The sequence below is a fragment of the Pelobates fuscus genome, chromosome 10 (assembly GCF_036172605.1).
Source record: "Pelobates fuscus isolate aPelFus1 chromosome 10, aPelFus1.pri, whole genome shotgun sequence".
Lineage (NCBI taxonomy): Eukaryota > Metazoa > Chordata > Amphibia > Anura > Pelobatidae > Pelobates > Pelobates fuscus.
Window position 1 is genome coordinate 7852583 of NC_086326.1, and position 22539 is coordinate 7875121.

The window sequence follows — 22539 nt, forward strand, 5'->3', positions numbered from 1 at the left end:
AGGTTGCTTTTCTGGGTCAGGGAGTGATTTCATTAAAGCACTAGCTTGAGTGGGATTAAAAGCAACATACTTAGGAGGGGCCCGTTCTCCCCGACCCTTGTGGCCGAAGGGATCATCGATAGAACGATGAGTTGGGGCTCCCGCAGCGACCTCCGATGAGACATGGGATACCCTGTCCTCCTCTTCGTCATCGAATTCTATGATGTTGGCTCTCTTACGTGGTGCAGGGCCCGCGTGAGGTGAAAGGATCTGGGGATGGGAAGGAGCCCCAGATGCAGGGGTGGCTAGCGAGTCATAACCTGGGGATAAGTAGTCACCGGGGATTACCGGCATCAGGGCTGAACTGGGGGCCGCCATATTGGAGGCGGGAAAAGGAGTTGCATTAGGATTAAGGGAGGAAGTGGCGGCCATGTTTGATATGGGCACATCCGGGGCAGACTGAGCCGGACTGGGCATGACCGGAACCTGGGGAGTGGCTTGGGGAAAGGGAGGGTAACCGGGGTAGGGCAGGGCCATGGGATATGGGAAGGGGTAGGGCCAGGCAGGGGAGGGCAGAAGAGTAGGGTGGGTAGTTACATTTAAGGAGGTAGGGTATTGGACTGGGGTGGAGCCGGTTATGGGAGGAGACAGGACGGGATTGGTAGGGATGGGTGCAGAAGGAGGAGTCGGAGCAAGGGAGGGAGGGGTAGTTAGTTGGGCGGATGCTGATGGGAGGGGATTAGCTACGGAGAGGGATTGCAGGGAGGAAATGGCAGATGAAATGTTAGGATTAGGCATGGAAGGTAGCGTGGGGATGGATGAGGATGATGGGACTGTTAGAGACGGGGAAGGGGTAAAGAAAGATCCATCAGAATTCAGGACCGGGCAGACAGGGGAGGTGATGGGATGGGATTCGGGAGGATTGGGAGTGGGGAACATAGTCAACTGGCTATCACCTACTGCTGACTGAACCTTGGGGATAGACATCCCCTGGGCGCCATTTTGGGGCGCTGGCTGAGGGTAAACCCCAGCAACACAATTCTTATGATACACAAACAATTTCACACCTTTGTGATTTATCTCTTCCTCAACCCAACCTTCTAACTGAATAGCCTTCGCTACTCTGTACCATGCTTCAGCAGTCTTTAATAAATCATTATCTGTAAGCTTGCCTTTCATTTCTGTCAGTAACTTGCGCCAACTTTCTGGTTGTAATCTTCCACATGTCGGTACAGCAATTTTACATACTTTTGCAATCCTTTCAACACCTTTAACCATCTCCTCACCCTCTCTGTTCTCTACTAAATCACATGCTAACCAGCCCTTACTGGGCTTATCTAAATCCTGTCCCATAGTCCCTTTACCCCTATACCAGCGTCCTAGATATAGAGAGAGAGAAGGAAAACTGAACAGGAACGTCTACAATGCTCGACTGCCACCCGAGGACCGTGGGACTTTCTCAGGTGCGTCTTCCCAAAACGTAGACTAGTCACTGAATCCGCCTACCCGGGGTGGTAGACACGGATTGGAGCGAGGTGAGAAGTGTGTGACCAATCACTTCTCTTTTAAGAGAAATGGGAGTGGATAGTATAACAATATAGGAAGTGTAGGAAAGATGAAAGGCAAGGAAAATCCTTAGAGACAGACACAGGAGTTCATGAGACTCCTCATTAAGCAAACAAGACAACAATACAGTTGAAATACAGTGCATGCATCACAGTTCAAATGAAATCAACAGTAATTCCTTTCCTTTACTCGTGTGCTTACTCCAAAGTCACCTCCCTCAACCCCGTAGTGTCTCCGCTCGGAGAACAACTTTCGTAAGTTTCACTACCAGCGGCCACGGAAAACAACTGACACCGGTCCGAGTTCCGTCAGCCTCCCTCTGCACAGTAGCCCACAAGAATGTGGCCACCTCTATCCTCACTCCCGTAGTGCCCCTATAAAACCCACTTATAAGTCTCACTACCACGTGATGCGGAAAACAAGCAATGCCCACTTGAATTCCCCCAGGAAACAGAGTCCCCTGCCACAAGACTAAGCCCCCCTCACAAATAAACAGAAAACTGGAATTCCACCAGCCCCAGCGCTCAGGGTTGTGGTTACCAAAGAAAACCGGACTCCCCCCAGCCGAAGCTGTGGGTTACCAAAACCGGACTCCCCCCAGCCGAAGCTGTGGGTTACCAAAACCGGACTCCCCCCAGCCGAAGCTGTGGGTTACCAAAACCGGACTCCCCCCAGCCGAAGCTGTGGGTTACCAAAACCGGACTCCCCCCAGCCGAAGCTGTGGGTTACCAAAACCGGACTCCCCTCAGCCGAAGCTGTGGGTTACCAAAACCGGACTCCCCCCAGCCGAAGCTGTGGGTTACCAAAAAGCTAGCTAGGCTGTAAAACAGGCAACAGAAGACCCAGGCAAATCCCCCTCAGGTCCACCCCCCTTTATCCCAAAAGGGGTAAAATACAAACAGATAGACTAACAAACTGAAGACCCAGGCAAATCCCCTCAGGTCCACCCCCCTTTATCCCAAAAAGGGGAAAACAAGCAAGACAGAGAACCCCAGGCAAGTCCCCCGCAGGTCCACCCCCCTTTATCTCAAAATGGGGAAACAGGCAAACAATTCAAACACACCCAGGCAACAGATAGACTAAAATGCAGGTAAACAAGTGAGTAACGAGGCACCGGGCAAGATATTACCTGTCTTTGATGTCCTCCCGGGAAGCAGTCACAGACACGTGGACGGGTCAATCAAAGGGGCCGGAACATACCGGTGGCTCTGCAGAAGTCTCTACCGTGTACCTGGAGGTGATCAATCTCCTTTCCTTCCCCCTGGATTCCTCCGTCCACCCTTGCCTTCCTTAGGACGGCTCACCGGCCGGACATAGCCCGATGCCCCACGTTGGGCGCCAAGTTGTTATGGTACTTTTTAGCAGTAAACCAAAATGTTTAAATGTCTATCTGTTCCTGTCCAAATTAGTAAAATTGAATTGCGTATATACGCTGAAGTAATTAAGTCTGACACACGGAGTTCAGGTTAAAATAACTTCGAGAAAATTTATTGGCAAGTGAGTAAAAAGCGGGCGCGCAGGCCCTTTTAAGAGACATTTTGCGTCATCATTGATTATTAGAATATCAGCAAATAAACATCATTAATTGGATTAATTGTTAAGTGTCGGGATTAATGTCCTCCTATCAATATTACTAATTGGCTCAAAAATTAAGTGGTTAGTCCCGTGCCCACCCACCAAGAGGTGGGATTGTTCTGGACACGGGTGGGGACAAGGGGGTCTTGAGCGTCATTTTACACGGTCAGTGATCTCAGGCCTCGTGGCCAGGTGCAAGGTCTCTTATGAATAGAACATTTCATTACTACTGTGTTCTCATGGCCTTCAAATTATACTATGTTGCAAGTTAAGGAAAAGTCAGCAATTCCTGTGTTAATCATGTCTTTATAGAAAATACAGTCTTTGTCTATTGTATTAGATGTGCTGGGAAATTCTGTCATGTAAGGTGGTTTTAAAATGAACAAGTTAGGTTATGAGGACAAAATGGAGGATTGAAGAAGTCAGGTTAGGAGGACAAAATGGAGGATTGTCACAGTATGAAGTTAAAATGGAGTTAGTGCAATAATTCAATGCAAGTACAATAAAGATTTTTAATAATCCCACATCAATTCTAGTTATTGATGTAGGTGTCACTGATCCCCTATATATTCTAGTTATTGATGTAGGTGTCACTGATCCCCTATACATTCTGGTTATTGATGTAGGTGTCACTGATCCCCTATATATTCTAGTTATTGATGTAGGTGTCACTGATCCCCTATATATTCTAGTTATTGATGTAGGTGTCACTGATCCCCTATACATTCTGGTTATTGATGTAGGTGTCACTGATCCCCTATATATTATATTTATTAATGTAGGTGTCACTGATCCTCTATATATTCCAGGTATTGATGTAGGTGTCACTGACCCCCTATATATTCTAGTTATTGATGTAGGTGTCACTGATCCCCTATACATTCTGGTTATTGATGTAGGTGTCACTGATCCCCTATATATTCTAGTTATTGATGTAGGTGTCACTGATCCCCTATATATTCTAGTTATTGATGTAGGTGTCACTGATCCCCTATATATTCTGGTTATTGATGTAGGTGTCACTGATCCCCTATACATTCTGGTTATTGATGTAGGTGTCACTGATCCCCTATATATTATATTTATTAATGTAGGTGTCACTGATCCTCTATATATTCCAGGTATTGATGTAGGTGTCACTGACCCCCTATATATTCTAGTTATTGATGTAGGTGTCACTGATCCCCTATACATTCTGGTTATTGATGTAGGTGTCACTGATCCCCTATATATTCTAGTTATTGATGTAGGTGTCACTGATCCCCTATATATTCTAGTTATTGATGTAGGTGTCACTGATCCCCTATATATTCTGGTTATTGATGTAGGTGTCACTGATCCCCTATATATTCTAGTTATTGATGTAGGTGTCACTGATCCCCTATATATTCTGGTTATTGATGTAGGTGTCACTGATCCCCTATATATTCCAGGTATTGATGTCACTGATCCCCTATATATTCCAGGTATTGATGTAGGTGTCACTGACCCCCTATATATTCTGGTTATTGATGTAGGTGTCACTGATCCCCTATACATTCTGGTTATTGATGTAGGTGTCACTGATCCCCTATATATTCTAGTTATTGATGTAGGTGTCACTGATCCCCTATATATTCTAGTTATTGATGTAGGTGTCACTGATCCCCTATATATTCTGGTTATTGATGTAGGTGTCACTGATCCCCTATATATTCTAGTTATTGATGTAGGTGTCACTGATCCCCTATATATTCTAGTTATTGATGTAGGTGTCACTGATCCCCTATATATTCTGGTTATTGATGTAGGTGTCACTGATCCCCTATACATTCTGGTTATTGATGTAGGTGTCACTGATCCCCTATATATTATATTTATTAATGTAGGTGTCACTGATCCTCTATATATTCCAGGTATTGATGTAGGTGTCACTGACCCCCTATATATTCTAGTTATTGATGTAGGTGTCACTGATCCCCTATATATTCTGGTTATTGATGTAGGTGTCACTGATCCCCTATATATTCTAGTTATTGATGTAGGTGTCACTGATCCCCTATATATTCTGGTTATTGATGTAGGTGTCACTGATCCCCTATATATTCCAGGTATTGATGTCACTGATCCCCTATATATTCCAGGTATTGATGTAGGTGTCACTGACCCCCTATATATTCTGGTTATTGATGTAGGTGTCACTGATCCCCTATACATTCTGGTTATTGATGTAGGTGTCACTGATCCCCTATATATTCTAGTTATTGATGTAGGTGTCACTGATCCCCTATATATTCTAGTTATTGATGTAGGTGTCACTGATCCCCTATATATTCTGGTTATTGATGTAGGTGTCACTGATCCCCTATATATTCTAGTTATTGATGTAGGTGTCACTGATCCCCTATATATTCTAGTTATTGATGTAGGTGTCACTGATCCCCTATATATTCTGGTTATTGATGTAGGTGTCACTGATCCCCTATACATTCTGGTTATTGATGTAGGTGTCACTGATCCCCTATATATTATATTTATTAATGTAGGTGTCACTGATCCTCTATATATTCCAGGTATTGATGTAGGTGTCACTGACCCCCTATATATTCTAGTTATTGATGTAGGTGTCACTGATCCCCTATACATTCTGGTTATTGATGTAGGTGTCACTGATCCCCTATATATTCTAGTTATTGATGTAGGTGTCACTGATCCCCTATATATTCTAGTTATTGATGTAGGTGTCACTGATCCCCTATATATTCTGGTTATTGATGTAGGTGTCACTGATCCCCTATATATTCTAGTTATTGATGTAGGTGTCACTGATCCCCTATATATTCTGGTTATTGATGTAGGTGTCACTGATCCCCTATATATTCCAGGTATTGATGTCACTGATCCCCTATATATTCCAGGTATTGATGTAGGTGTCACTGACCCCCTATATATTCTGGTTATTGATGTAGGTGTCACTGATCCCCTATACATTCTGGTTATTGATGTAGGTGTCACTGATCCCCTATATATTCTAGTTATTGATGTAGGTGTCACTGATCCCCTATATATTCTAGTTATTGATGTAGGTGTCACTGATCCCCTATATATTCTGGTTATTGATGTAGGTGTCACTGATCCCCTATATATTCTAGTTATTGATGTAGGTGTCACTGATCCCCTATATATTCTGGTTATTGATGTAGGTGTCACTGATCCCCTATATATTCCAGGTATTGATGTGTCACTGATCCCCTATATATTCCAGGTATTGATGAAGGTGTCACTGATCCCCTATGTATTTTAGTTATTGATGTAGGTGTCACTGATCCCCTATATATTCTAGTTATTGATGTAGGTGTCACTGATCCCCTATATATTCTGGTTATTGATGTAGGTGTCACTGATCCCCTATATATTCTAGTTATTGATGCAGGTGTCACTGATCCCCTATATATTCTAGTTATTGATGTAGGTGTCACTGATCCCCTATATATTCTAGTTATTGATGTAGGTGTCACTGATCCCCTATGTATTTTAGTTATTGATGTAGGTGTCACTGATCCCCTATATATTCTAGTTATTGATGTAGGTGTCACTGATCCCCTATATATTCCAGGTATTGATGTAGGTGTCACTGATCCCCTATGTATTTTAGTTATTGATGTAGGTGTCACTGATCCCCTATATATTCTAGTTATTGATGTAGGTGTCACTGATCCCCTATATATTCCAGGTATTGATGTAGGTGTCACTGATCCCCTATACATTCTGGTTATTGATGTAGGTGTCACTGATCCCCTATGTATTTTAGTTATTGATGTAGGTGTCACTGATCCCCTATATATTCTAGTTATTGATGTAGGTGTCACTGATCCCCTATATATTCCAGTTATTGATGTAGGTGTCACTGATCCCCTATATATTATTTATATGTAACGGATTGATCTCATGTCGATCACTGTAACTGGTCTCTGTTAGATAGTGACTGATCCACAACTTTTTCTGAACGATCTCTTGTAGATTACCTGAATGTGCTGATCAATAGCCAGTGGAAATCCAGATATTGCTGTGTAAAGGACGGGCAGCTGCATTTTTACCAAGATAAAAATAAGAGTAAAGTCGCTTCTCAACCTGTGTGTCTGGGAGGATGTGAAATAATTCCTCGGCCGAGCCCTGATCACCTCTATTCATTCCGCATTCTACACAGTGGAGAGCCATTGGCAACCTTGGAGGTAACATATTCCTCATACGCTCACTGTGAGAGATATTAATGTTTATATAGAAAATGTCTACTGACATCCGATGGTCTCTATTTCATATGTACTTTGTAAATATCTTTGTGTTTTGTGTAAATAAGGTACGTTTGGTAAAAAGCACAGGTTTCTCGGTGCAGTTTCTTTGCGTTGATGATGTTACTGCTGTCATCTCTCTCCTTGTACAATCACAGCATCATATGTCTAGTAGAATGTGATTTTGGACTTTAATTAAGGAGTACGATACTTCATCATTATAATGTAGAGAGTGGAGCCACAAGACAATACGCAGGATGTAAAACCAACTGATGTAGTTAGATTTAAAAAGTGATAAAAACTCTTTGTGTTAAATCCTCAATAATTCTGATGTGAGTAGTCTGCGTATCATTGGATTTTGTAAAATGTCTCCAAACCCAGAGTTATTGAATGCACGGCTATTTCAGGGAATACTATGTGTAATGAACATGCCAATAACAGGCAGCTGTGCCAGTCCTTCCAACATCCACCAAAATACGGCTTTAAATAGCTCTAATTAATAACCCCTGCCTGCCCCGGACAGCTATCAGCACGGTGATAATGTTAGTTAAAATCCTTCAGACGTGGGTTGGAAATCTACATAATGAAGTTGCTGTCTATACTTATTTGCATATTTTGCATGGCATCCTGGGAGGCTTGTATAAATTGTCTTTTAGAGATGCTTGTCATGGACAGATTCTAGGACTTTAATGGAGTCAAAGTTTTAAGAAATGCAGCAAACCCCTCCAAAATTGATAAACTACTATAGACCTTCAAACTGTTGAAGCAAAAAACAAATGTGAGGAAGGCTGAACTTGATGGACGCAAGTCTCTTTTCAGCTATGTAACTATGTAATCCACGGTCCAGTCACTGAGCGCCCTCTAGTGTACCATCGCTGTCGCTGAACTGGCATTCCTTGTGAGAGACACTGTGACCTTCACATAGTTTTTCCGTTTGTCACAAGATTATTATGGGAAGAAAATGCTGAAATAAACACAAATAATGATCTTCTAAAAAAAAAAATTCCCCGCTAATTCTTGTAAACGTATCATGCGATAATAACAAAGCATGTAACTGGTGCTACGCGTAATTATATGGCACCGGACAGGAGGTATGGGTAATAAAACGGGACGGGTGCTGCAGGTAATGGGATGGGCGCTGCGGATAATAAAACGTCACAGGATGGCCGAGGTGGGTAATAAAACATCACAGGTTGGGCGCTGCGGATAATAAAACGTCACAGGATAGGCGAGGCGTGTAATAAAACATCACGGTACAGGCGAGGCAGATAATAAAACGTCACAGCAGGTAATAAAATGTCAAACGGTGGGTAATAAAACGGGACGGGCGCTGCGGCTAATAAGTCACGGGACTGGCGCTGCGGGTAATAAAACTTCACGGGACGGGCGTTGCAGATAAGAAATCTGCACGGGATGGGCAAGACGTGCTAATTTAATAAAATAATAATAAATCTTAGTTTTCCAGTCAAAAGCAAAAACACATTCTCCTTACATCAGCATTCAATATTACAATAGAATTAGAGGACTGTAGGATCTCAGCTGGTAGTCTTTACTTATCTGCCCTCAAAAAATAAAAAAAGACTTGGCAGCCTGCTTTGTAATCAGACAATACTGAGTGATCATAATTTTTTATATATATCGCAGGCGAAGTCATCAGAGGACATGGGCCACTGGCTGGGACTCCTCTTGTCGGAATCGGGCTCGAACACAGACCCTGAAGAATTTAGTTATGATTACGTGGACGCAGATCGAGTTTCCTGCATCGTTAGTGCGGCCAAAAATTCCTATTTGTAAGCATCCAAACTTTGATTTATTCCTTTATTTTATTTATACATAAACATGCACAGATTATGAACAGATCTTCAGAATGTTTTCTTCCACGTTGGAGTATTTACAGAGTAATTCCAGGAAGATTTCAGAAGAAGGGGCTGTGTGTTTTGTGATTTATATTGCTATTTACGAAGACTGTCCCACAGATTGGACAACGATTCTTATTGTACCATTTCTAGGCTGTATTGAGATAGGAAAGGTTATGTTTGGCTGGCTGAGTACTGTGAGAGTTGCAGTTGTTGCGATCCCATTGGCTGGGCATACGCAGTTTATTTTACAAATTAGGCTTTTCTCATTCTCCGTGATGTCTGGAATATAACAATTCGATTATTACAGCGAGAATTGGTGAGAATTCAAAGTGAATTTCAAACTGAAGGCAAAATAACTGATCGTGAAAATTCCCCAAATCCACTATTTGCTGCTCAGGTAGTGTGGGTTACAAGAGGTGTGGGAAGCTGCAGTGAGCTGCTCAGGTAGTATGGGTTATAGGAGGTGTGAGCGTGCTGCTCAGGTAGTGTGGGTTATAGGAGGTGTGGGAAGCTGCAGTGAGCTGCTCAGGTAGTGTGTGTTATAGGAGGTGTGGGGAGCTGCAGTGAGCTACTCAGGTAGTGTGTGTTATAGGAGGTGTGGGGAGCTGCAGTGAGCTGCTCAGGTAGTGTGGGTTATAGGAGGTGTGGGAAGCTGCAGTGAGCTGCTCAGGAAGTGTGTGTTATAGGAGGTGCGGGGAGCTGAAGAGAGCGTGTTGCTCAGGTAGTGTGTTATAGGAGGCGTGGGGAGCTGCAGTGAGCGTGTTGCTCAGGTAGTGTGGGTTATAGGAGGTTTGGGGAGCTGCAGTCATGTGTTGCTCAGGTAGTTTGGATTATAGGAGGTGTGGGAAGCTGCAGTGAGCTGCTCAGGTAGTGTGTGTTATAGGAGGTGTGGGAAGCTGCAGTGATCTGCTTAGGAGGTGTGGGGAGCTGCAGTGAGTGGGCTGCTCAGGTAGTGTGTGTTATAGGAAGTGTGGGGAGCTGCAGTGAGCGTGTTGCTCAGGTAGTGTGTGTTATAGGAGGTGTTGGGAGCTGCAGTGAGCGTGTTGCTCAGGTAGTGTGGGTTATAGGAGGTATGGGGAGCTGCAGTGAGCGTGTTGCTCAGGTAGTGTGGGTTATAGGAGGTATGGGGAGCTGCAGTGCATGTGTTGCTCAGGTAGTGTGGATTATAGGAGGTGTGGGAAGCTGCTCAGGTAGTGTGGGTTATAGGAGGTGTGGGGAGCTGCAGTGAGCATGCTGCTCAGGTAGTGTGTGTTATATGAGGTGTGGGGAGCTGCAGTGAGCGTGTTGCTCAGGTAGTGTGTGTTATAGGAGGTGTGGGGAGCTGCAGTGAGCGTGTTGCTCAGGTAGTGTGGGTTATAGGAGGTATGGGGAGCTGCAGTGAGCGTGTTGCTCAGGAAGTGTGGGTTATAGGAGGTATGGGGAGCTGCAGTGCATGTGTTGCTCAGGTAGTGTGGATTATAGGAGGTGTGGGGAGCTGCAGTGAGCGGGCTGCTCAGGTAGTGCGTGTTATAGGAGGTGTGGGGAGCTGCAGTGAGGGTGCTGCTCAGGTAGTGTGCTGCAGTGAGGGTTATAGGAGGTGTGGGGAGCTGCAGTGAGGGTTCTGCTCAGGTAGTGTGCTGCAGTGAGGTAGTGTGGGTTACAGGAGGTGTGGGGAGCTGCAGTGAGTGTGATGCTCAGGTAGTGTGTGTTATAGGAGGTGTGGGGAGCTGCAGTGTGGGGAGCTGCAGTGTGGGGAGTGTGGGGAGCTGCAGTGAGCGTGCAGTGAGCTCAGGTAGCGTGCAGTGAGCTCAGGTAGCGTGCAGTGAGCGTGCTGCTCAGGTAGTGTGTGTTATAGGAGGTGTGGGGAGCTGCAGTGCGTGTGCTGCTCAGGTAGTGTGTGTTACAGGAGGTGTGGGGAGCTTCAGTGAACGTGCTGATCAGGTAGTGTGGGTTACAGAAGGTGTGAGGAGCTTCAGTGAGCGTGCTGCTCAGGTAGTGTGGGTTACAGGAGGTATGTGGAGCTGCAGTGAGTGTGTTGCTCAGGTAGTATGGGTTATAGGTGGTGTAGGGAGCTGCAGTGAGTGTGTTGCTCAGGAAATGTGTGTGTTATAGGAGGTGTGGGGAGCTGCAGTGAGCGTGCTGATCAGGTAGTGTGGGTTATAGGAGGTGTGGGGACCTGCAGTGAGTGTGCTGCTCAGGTAGTTTGGGTTATAGGAGGTATGGGGAGCTGCAATGACCGTGCTGCTCAGGTAGTGTGTATTATAGGAGGTGTGGGGAGCTGCAGTGAGCGTGCTGCTCAGGTAGTGTGGGTTATAGGAGGTGTGGGGAGCTGCAGTGCGTGTGCTGCTCAGGTAGTGTGTGTTACAGGAGGTGTGGGGAGCTTCAGTGAACGTGCTGATCAGGTAGTGTGGGTTACAGAAGGTGTGAGGAGCTTCAGTGAGCGTGCTGCTCAGGTAGTGTGGGTTACAGGAGGTATGTGGAGCTGCAGTGAGTGTGTTGCTCAGGTAGTATGGGTTATAGGTGGTGTAGGGAGCTGCAGTGAGTGTGTTGCTCAGGAAATGTGTGTGTTATAGGAGGTGTGGGGAGCTGCAGTGAGCGTGCTGATCAGGTAGTGTGGGTTATAGGAGGTGTGGGGACCTGCAGTGAGTGTGCTGCTCAGGTAGTTTGGGTTATAGGAGGTATGGGGAGCTGCAATGACCGTGCTGCTCAGGTAGTGTGTATTATAGGAGGTGTGGGGAGCTGCAGTGAGCGTGCTGCTCAGGTAGTGTGGGTTATAGGAGGTGTGGGGAGCTGCAGTGAGCGTGCTGCTCAGGTAGTGTGAGTTATAGGAGCTGTGGGGAGCTGCAGGGATGGTGCAGCTCAGGTAGTGTGTGTTATAGGAGGTGTGGGGAGCTGCAGTGAGCGTGCTGCTCAGGTAGTGTGGGTTACAGGAGGTGTGGGGAGCTGCAGTGAGTGTGCTGCTCAGGTAGTGTGTGTTATAGGTGGTGTGGGGAGCTGCAGGGATGGTGCTGCTCAGGTAGTGTGGGTTATTGGAGGTGTGGGGAGCTGCAGTGAGTGTGCTGCTCGGGTAGTGTGTGTTATAGGTGGTTATAACTCTGTACATACTGTACAGGCTTAGACAGAGTGATTGTAGCATTATTGATTCATAGCTCCTATAGTCACTTGTATGTTTGTTGTATGTTAAGAAACATGTTTGTATTTATATAAAATCGGAGCGGTTATCTATATGTTTTAACTTGTGCTAGTTAAATCCTAATTAATCACACACATTAATTGCCCCTGTATTTAAGTCTAAACATGCTTCTCCAACAGTTTAATGCAGAGAAAATATTCAGAGCCCAACACGTATATAGACAATCCGCGCAGGGGGCGGTGCCAGCAGGACGATCTCTATGATGATGTGGAAATTTCCGATACAGTGGTAAGATCTCGTAGTGTCAATGAGTCTTTGGTTTCTGAGGAATTGTCTGGACACCAGAATACAGACGACAATATACAATATTCATATGCACAGTGTTAGTGTGAAGGCCATGCTGTGATTTCCAATGGAAAATAATGTAAAAGCTGCCCACGTTTGTGACCTAATGCATCACAGTCCACAGCAACTCCATTCTCCTCGGGCTGAAACGTCCTTTAATTCTGAGTTGAAGAAGGTAGAAGCATATGGGGTATCAGATGGACAGATAATGTAGGGGGTAACCCTTAAAGCTAAATTCAGAGTAAGAGAGAGATAATCTGTCCGATGGCCAAAGTTGCAGTTAAAAAATAACTTTTAATACAATAGTTAAAAAAGCTAGTAAGAATAAAACTAGCTCAAGTGAATAACCTAAAGTGCAGTGAACCCCAATAATGGGGAGGGGATTAGTATACAAAGGATAAAGGTTATCGGCTAATAATGTCTGTCTCTAGGTAAATGTCAGGAGTTAGCCACAGAGGTAAGAGCTAGTAGCTGATAAAGATACCAATTACTATATTGCAAAAGCTTCCCTGATTTAGTCTCATTGGGACAAAGTATCAAAGTTACCAGTCGGGTATAGAGAACCCGAAGGTGTCCGAATTGTGTATCACTGAAAGTATATACAGTAATCAAGATACATTAGCCCAAAATGTGGGAGAGAACCACTAACAATGATATTTGCAGGAAAAAAACAATAATAATAACTAAAGATGATAATAAGAACAATATGCCAATAAAACCCAGAGAGAAAATAAGCCTTAATAGCTAGTGGAGAGTTAAATATAATGAGTAGCCAGGTAAAGGCACCTAGCTAGATGAGCAAGTCTGTGCCTTCAAGGGCACCTAATTGAGAGAGGACAGACTGCTACACTAGTTTAAGGTGCAAACTCTAACACAAAAGTATTGTTCCGGTGTACGGATAAGTAGCCTACTGTGGGGTGTGTAGGATAACACCTCGGTAGAGTCAGACGACTGGTAGCTAGTCAAGGGTTAAATAACCTTGTGCCTTGTATCGGCATCTAGCTCATGGAGTAAATATGTGCCTTCTAGGGCACCTAGCTTAGTATGCGTTAACTTCTACACTAGCTAACCCCAAATAAAGATTAAAAGAAAATGTATGAGTCCAGTATTCAGACCAGAAGGCTAAGATTGCCCCCCAAAAATACTGGGGGTCTGGCCGGACTATAGATCTCAGTAGCAAGCTGCTGGACCCTAAGGGTATAATCACCCGAACTGTTTAAAGAGTCAAAAGTTCAGCAGCAGCACTGTCAGCTACATGTGGGAGCACCTTTAATTCTGGCCAAGAGCAGCCAATAGCGTTTAAACGTGCTTGAGTTGGGGTTTTCTATAGTGGCTGCAGAACAAAGATGGCTGGAGAGGACTACTAATCCCAATACTGTTTCTTAAAATATACAGTATATCATCAGTATTTTAAAACTATAAAATGATTCATGTAAATGGGTAATTGTTTTATTTAATGCAATTGAAGATTTTGCAAAGTTTGCATTTTGTTAGAATAAAATATTAGTTGCCAGTGCTGAGCCGTAATCGGTCAATATGGCGTATGTTGCAGGTTTTGGATGTAACCCATTCGCAGTGATAAAATAATGCATTGTATGTGTATGCATGTCTAGGTTTATGAAGTCCTTACCATAAACTCCTCAATCTGTCTTTATTTCTGTCTGGCATGCAGGATGAGGATCCCATTCCTGAAATCCAGGTTGAAGATAAGACGTACATCGAAGTCATGCCGGGGAATTCTGTGCTGCATTGTGCCAGAATAAAGAATTTGTGCAAATCCATGAGTTCTCCTGACGCATCAAAGGCAAACCAGAAAAAAGACAAAGATGGAAAATCTCCAGTGAACAATTTAAGCAAGGAGGCAGACTTTCCAAACCCCATCCCCAAGATATTTAGCCAGGTAGGTCACCAATTATCTCTTCTCCTCCGCCAATGGCAAGCTGAACAGGTTTGCCAAATGCTTCAGTATTCCGTCTCTGCCAACACAACCTCACTGGGCAGTGACCTCTATCTCGCGCTGTGTGCTAGCCCTTTAACATCTTTCCTGTGACTTGTGCTAGCCCTTTAACATATCTCCCACGCTGTTTGCTAGCCCTTTAATTAAATCTCTCTTCTTCTCCTGACCTGGTCAACTGCTCAGCCGTACAGTGACATTGTTCCAGCTAGATAAAGCTATATAGATTTTACGGTTTAGTTTAATCTTGGAAAAAAAATAAAGTTTGGAATACTATTGAAAATCCACTTACTGCTTATACCGTGAGATACAGTGTGGGGCCAGTGCAAGTCCCTGAATCAGGTGAGCAGGATATATAGGGAGAGCACTGCTAACCCACATATATACAGTGTTACACTATTATATATTCTGTCTCTCAGATATTAATTGGGACCAAACACAAATAAAGTGCATTCTAACAAGGTGAGAGCTCCACATTGGGTGTATATGGTGGGGGCTACTCACCTAACGTTATTACACCATTTTAGTTCTCATCTCCCAAATCACTCTACAAATTATAACCCCCGTAGTGCTAGAGGATTCAAAATGGGCCACTATATTTATGGTGTGGACTGTACATATAATTGCATGAACTTTACGGTGAACGACAATAAGTTCTACCAATATCTTGCTTTCTAATTTGAGAGCTTTCCACAATTGTGTGCGCTAACTCACTGTTCAAGACATTGTGTTTATATAGGAATCTAAGATGTGGCAGAGTGGATAAAGAGTGTAGCGGAGTAGAGGTATGATCCAAGGTATCTCCGCTGGTAGACAGGAACAGCAATCCAAGACAGGTACAAGACAGGTAGCGTAGTTACAATCCCTTCCCTCCAAGAACTAGACGACACATAGCTTGGAGGTCAACTGAGGTTTTATTCACACACTTGCAGTATTTATGGGAATTCCCATGCAAGGGGTTTCCTTACAGACAATTCAGGGGTGAAGGAACAGGGGACTACGTGGGGGACTGGAACAGAGAGACATTTCCCCCATAATACACTGCTGCACGAGAGGGACCCTCCCACCTGGATATACCATTAAGTGCATTATCCCCTCGTGCAGCAGAAACATACTTTTACATTAAAATATATTGGGAGTATTATTCGTCAGATTTCGGCGAACAGGCGTTCGGCAGATAGCTGGGGTCGGGGCGCACATTCCCTGAAAGTGCCGCTCCGATCCCAGCTTAAATGACCGAACGCCGCACATATTACATTTATTTTCAAAGTTCTCCCCAAACTACCGAAGGATCCCATAGACCCTGATACCGAAAGACCGGGGCTCCCGAACGGCTTGGAAGTCCAGCGGTATTCGTGCCGCCGAGTGTCCGATTTTAGTTCCAGACACTCGACGACCGAACACCGCTGGGCTAACAAAGGATCCAAGATGGCCGACCGCCGCGTGGTCGGTAGCCGAACGACGGCCACCCGGAATCCTCTTAATTTACCGTTTGCAACAATGTTGCAACCTTTAATGAGAGCCACACGACCTTCTGAGGGTGGTCTCCATTCAGCAGTTTGTTTGTTTCACGAACAGGGATGGAAATCTCTGTTCGTGGAACAATTACCTGCATGCCGACGGGTTTTACACCGCCAACCTGCGAACACGTTGAACATACATTACATTACTCTTGCGTACCCTTGGTTCTTAAAGGGATACGTACAGGCTTTAAATAAAAATACAGGTTAATAAAGGCTGCTGACGCCACAAAGAGTATTTCCAAAATGTGTCTATGTGTAACATTGTCATCAATACATTTACACAGTAATATTATTATTAGTTATTTCTTCCTGTATAATGGTGCTTTTAAAAAAAATGTTTCTTTAAATTCTGGGCAAAGACTGTAATACGAAACACGATCAGCCCCTAGCAGTCTGTCCAGACTGAGATTTCAGGTAATATACAAAATACTGCTACATGTATGTAACCGAAAAATAATGGAGGAAGGGGGTGTCCATGACAGGGAGGATTGAGCACGTATTGCGAATCACAATAAGATATCGCTCTTGTAAAACAGCCCAGGTTTTAGTATAAGAAGGTATTTAGAGCCGTCTGTGAGGTTATCCATTAGTTGGTTTAATTATGTTAAGTGTAAAAACAGGGTTTAAGCATCTTGTATAAAGTAGCATCATATTGGGCGGGCCTGACCGCCGACGTGATCAGACGTTCTCCGTCTGAGCTCCCGCTTCGGGGCCTGAAAATCGGAGCCAACTAGGAGCTAAAAGCAACCATAGTCCTTTACTGGTGCCCACGGCGACCTTCAGCTGCTGGGGCACACAGGGATATCTTTCATGACCCTGACTGGCATCCAAAATAACCCGACGGGGTCTGAAGCTTGTTGGAGCTTGAGCCGGGAAGGGACGGCCGCTTTCCCGGGTCTCCAGCCGGCGTTTCGCTTACCTCCCCCCCATCTGGACTGGGGGGGTTATCCCGGTCTCCACGGGCTGCTACTGTCACACTAATCTGGGCCCAAACATCTGCCCTGCTGCAGAAGGCTTAATGGGCAGGGCCCATCAAGATGGCCGCTGCACGTCAGCCATGTGCGCGACCCGCAAGCTGACCACGGGAGAGCCCATCCAACACCAACCGACCATCATGACAGCTTGCCCCAGGACATGGCCAGCTGAAAACAACGCGCAGACTCAGGTGCAAACAACTAACAACAAGCAGAGCAAAATGGGGCACAAAAAGGGCGAAACCCCACTGGACTATCTTTCTAACGCAGACTCACTGCTGCACATGGGGGGCCTGCTCAAGCTGCAGTACACTCGAAAGAGGTACCTGGCTGGCACAAAAGCTACAGACAAGAAGACGTCACTGCCATAGTCTGAACCAACACACCCGGACACCCTACTGTCCACCCACCAAAGGGGACCCATACCTCTTTTGTGAGGGCACATCACTCCACACTCCGGAAACGGGACTTCTTTATTACCCGAGGACACCGGGACGAGCCACTGGAACACTGCACCCTGTGGACACTTAATCGCTCAAGCCAACCTCCAAGCCGGGGTATCGGATGAGCGGGGACCGGCAACCGAGCACAACCTGATGGACTACCCCACTAAGACCCCACTTACCTGCTTACATACACAGAATCACCAACACACCACAACACAGAACAGACACACACAGGCACCCACGCGATGGCACACATATCTGCCCCGAACTAATCGCACCTCACTGCACGACACCCAGGGAACACCCCTGCCGACAGGTACTGCGACTCCACACACTGTAGGAGCTGATACCCGTGGCCCTTTAACTCCCTAGAACAGACACTCGCCAAAACGCAGTGATCCAACACCTACACAAAGGGACACTATAGCCCAGCATACGCAAGTTCTTCCTGACAGGCAACACAAACACCTACCATAATGCAAGTAACACAAGTAGAACTGCATTTTCCTATCCGAGCTGCACGGCACAATCTAGCATAACTTGAAATGTAAACTTGCGGTCTAGCCTATTATATGTTATGATGATTTAGACCAGATGTCATTGTATAAAATGCATGTCCCTCTCTTAAGCATAGATAAGCATAACCAAACCAATATCGAGAAACTGAAACGATGACACTCAACTGAAACGATGAACACTAATCGTGTTTCTAATTTACAATTGCATTGAACAATCAAATGTCTACGCTAATCGAGCACCTAAACTAAACTAAAAAATGTGCCTGACAATCGATTACCACAACCTGTAATGCAAATGTTCACTAATGTACCCTGATGTCGCTGTTGTGGCGCACCAACGCATATTGTTACTTTTGTGCACACCAAAATTAAAGAATAAAAAAATTTAAAAAAAAGTAGCATCATATTTACCCAAAAACCTACATCAAGAAAACTTTAAACAACCGTAAAACATTTTAAAGAAAAACATTGCTGATGTTGTCGGACTGCTTAGGCACTTTTGTCTCTCCACTGTTGGGAGTGGGGCTTGGCTCATCTCAGGTAAAAAGTCAAACTATTCCAAATTGGTTTGACTGCTTATGGGTCAGGGGAGGGCACTTCAGGGCATTTTAGAGAGCTGTAGTGGCTATGGTGATTGGTCTGTTCCTTTAAGAAATAATTTTATTATGTTGGGGGGGCAGGAGGGAAGAAACAGTTCAAAGCCTCTATGACCAGATATATATGTAATTATTATACCTTTTACCAACCGTGCAAAGCAACAATCAGTCTGTTGTCTGTCCTTATATCTCAAACTTTGCTCATTTCATTTTATCGCTCGCTCGGTCCTGTATAGCATCCGCTGCTATAGTTACAGTAAGTTTAACTGTGCATATTATCTCCGTTATTACTTTGCAGGAGCCAGACGAGAGCTCTGCACCAAAACCGTCGCATTCCGCAATAAGTGCACATGTTGTAGTGACAGCCAGTCCGCAGATGAACTCTAGGAACAAAGACAAAACTAAAGTGACTGTTCCCGGTGAGTCTTAGAGGGGGACTGTCACCTCCCAGAATTTTTAATATTCTGTTTGCTTATCCCTGTATTTACAAACCTTTTTGTGAGATAAATTTAAATGTACATATCTACAGCTCTTTATCCTGTAACTGAGTGCCTCCATCTTGGCTCCCTGTCAATCATTGTTATAAGCTCCGCCTTTACACCTGGCAGTCAGTATAGAGAGAGCCGCCTCCATCTTGGCTCCCTGTCAATCATTGTTATAAGCTCCGCCCTTTACACTTGGCAGTCAGTATAGAGAGAGCCACCTCCATCTTAGCTCCCTGTCAATCATTGTTATAAGCTCCGCCCTTTACACCTGGCAGTCAGTATAGAGAGAGCCGCCTCCATCTTAGCTCCCTGTCAATCATTGTTTTAAGCTCCGCCCTTTACACCTGGCAGTCAGTTTAGAGAGAGCCGCCTCCATCTTGGCTCCCTGTCAATCATTGTTATACGCTCCGCCCTTTACACCTGGCAGTCAGTATAGAGAGAGCCGCCTCCATCTTGGCTCCCTGTCAATCATTGTTATACGCTCCGCCCTTTACACCTGGCAGTCAGTATAGAGAGAGCCACCTCCATCTTAGCTCCCTGTCAATCATTGTTATAAGCTCCGCCCTTTACACCTGGCAGTCAGTATAGAGAGAGCCGCCTCCATCTTGGCTCCCTGTCAATCATTGTTATACGCTCCGCCCTTTACACCTGGCAGTCAGTATAGAGAGAGCCGCCTCCATCTTAGCTCCCTGTCAATCATTGTTATAAGCTCCACCCTTTACACCTGGCAGTCAGTATAGAGAGAGCCACCTCCATCTTAGCTCCCTGTCTATCATTGTTATAAGCTCGGCCCTTTACACCTGGCAGTCAGTATAGAGAGAGCCGCCTCCATCTTGGCTCCCTGTCAATCATTGTTATACGCTCCGCCCTTTACACCTGGCAGTGAGTATAGAGCGAGCCACCTCCATCTTAGCTCCCTGTCAATCATTGTTATAAGCTCGGCCCTTTACACCTGGCAGTCAGTATAGAGAGAGCCACCTCCATCTTAGCTCCCTGTCAATCATTGTTTTAAGCTCCGCCCTTTACACCTGGCAGTCAGTATAGAGAGAGCCGCCTCCATCTTAGTTTCCTGTCAATCGTTGTTAAAAGCTCCGCCCTTTACACCTGGCAGTCAGTATAGAGAGAGCCGCCTCCATCTTGGCTCCCTGTCAATCATTGTTATACGCTCCGCCCTTTACACCTGGCAGTCAGTATAGAGAGAGCCACCTCCATCTTAGTTCCCTGTCAATCATTGTTATAAGCTCCGCCCTTTATACCTGGCAGTCAGTATAGAGAGAGCCGCCTCCATCTTAGCTCCCTGTCCGTCATTATTATAAGCTCCGCCCTTTACACCTGGCAGTCAGCATAGAGGACCACCTCCATCTTAGCTCCCTGTCAATCATTGTTATAAGCGCCGCCCTTTACACCTGGCAGTCCGTATAGAGACAGCCACCTCCATCTTAGCTACCTGTCAATCATTGTCATAAGCGCCGCCCTTTACACCTGACAGTCAGTATAGAGAGAGCCACCTCCATCTTAGCTCCCTGTCAATCATTGTTATAAGCTCCGCCCTTTACACCTGGCAGTCAGTATAGAGAGAGCCGCCTCCATCTTAGCTCCCTGTCAATCATTGTTATAAGCTCCGCCCTTTACACCTGGCAGTCAGTATAGAGAGAGCCACCTCCATCTTAGCTCCCTGTCAATCATTGTTATAAGCTCCGCCCTTTACACCTGGCAGTCAGTATAGAGAGAGCCACCTCCATCTTAGCTCCCTGTCAATCATTGTTATAAGCTCCGCCCTTTACACCTGGCAGTCAGTATAGAGAGAGCCACCTCCATTTTAGCTCCCTGTCAATCATTGTTATAAGCTCCGCCCTTTACACCTGGCAGTCAGTATAGAGAGAGCCACCTCCATCTTAGCTCCCTGTCAATCATTGTTATAAGCTCCGCCCTTTACACCTGGCAGTCAGTATAGAGAGAGCCGCCTCCATCTTAGCTCCCTGTCAATCATTGTTATAAGCTCCACCCTTTACACCTGGCAGTCAGTATAGAGAGAGCCACCTCCATCTTAGCTCCCTGTCAGTCATTGTTATAAGCTCCGCCCTTTACACCTGGCAGTCAGTATAGAGAGAGCCGCCTCCATCTTAGCTCCCTGTCAATCATTGTTTTAAGCTCCGCCCTTTACACCTGGCAGTCAGTATAGAGAGAGCAGACAGAGATGAAGAGAAATGAAACAATGTTACTGTTTCTCCTATTTATTTGCATTGGATGCCCTGTCCGAACTGGATTATAATTTAATATTCTAAATCTTTAAAAGTAAAATAAAAAGGGAACATCTCAGGGGGAAAAAAATGTTAACACACGTTATTAGGTATTTTCAATGTTTTACTCAAAAAATACCAGAGAATGGACAGTTGCCCTTTAATGCAATCTGCATTGTATAGTGAGATCATTAAATGTCCAGCCTTGGCTCTCCAAACGTTTGGTCTGAACTTCCCATAATTAATGACCGGTAAAAGCAATCAGAAGATTATGGGAAGTTTAGTCAAAACAGATATGGAATTACAGGTTTTTCAAACCCTTAAACTGGGTTTAACATAGAACATAAATTATTATATCGACAATAACAAATCGACTTTTCTAGTGACGTTAGACGCTAATCAATTATTCTGCAGCGTCGTTACATTAGTGTAACTAAACACCGTTTATTTTGAATAAAATTTCCCTTTAAAAAAAAAAAAAAAAGTCAAGGTTTTCAAATTTAGGGGATTGAAATTTGCAATTTGGTTTTCAATTCCCTGCAGTTCAGCAAAACGACGATGTGGAAAATTCTCCCCCCGAGCCACAGCGTGGCTATTTTGGCTTAAATTCTGCCATTCAAGAAATAGATTTTAAAGGAACACTATAGTCCCCTAAATTACTTTAGCTAAATAAAGCAGTTTTAGTGTATAGAACATTCCCCTGCAATTTCACTGCTCAATTCACTGTCATTTAGGAGTTAAATCACTTTGTTTCTGTTTATGCAGCCCTAGCCACACCTCTCCTGGCTATGATTGACAGAGCCTGCCTGAAAAATAAAAACTGGTTTCACTTTCAAACAGATGTAATTTACCTTAAATAATTGTATCTCAATCTCTAAATTGAACTTTAATCACACACAGGAGGCTCTTGCAGGGTCTAGCAAGCTATTAACATAGCAGGGGATAAGAAAATCTTAATTAAACAGAACTTGCAATAAAGAAAGCCTAAATAGGGCTCTGTTTACAGGAAGTGTTTATGGAAGGCTGTGCAAGTCACATGCAGGGAGGTGTGACTAGGGTTCACTACATTTCAGCATTAAGTGAGTTAAGTTCCTAGTGA

General features: G+C 44.7%; 1 protein-coding gene across 6 annotated transcripts in view; it reads left to right on the top strand.

The window, feature by feature from the left end:
* Nucleotides 1–22539, top strand: part of AFAP1L2 (actin filament associated protein 1 like 2) — a 136416-nt gene that overhangs the window by 110100 nt on the left and 3777 nt on the right. For all 6 annotated transcript variants that reach the window (XM_063435086.1, XM_063435089.1, XM_063435091.1 and 3 more), the window contains exons 11-15: nt 7120–7331; nt 9033–9178; nt 12539–12647; nt 14377–14604; nt 19014–19134. In XM_063435086.1, coding sequence (XP_063291156.1) covers nt 7120–7331; nt 9033–9178; nt 12539–12647; nt 14377–14604; nt 19014–19134 — 816 coding nt within the window. The remainder of the gene's footprint in view (nt 1–7119; nt 7332–9032; nt 9179–12538; nt 12648–14376; nt 14605–19013; nt 19135–22539) is intronic.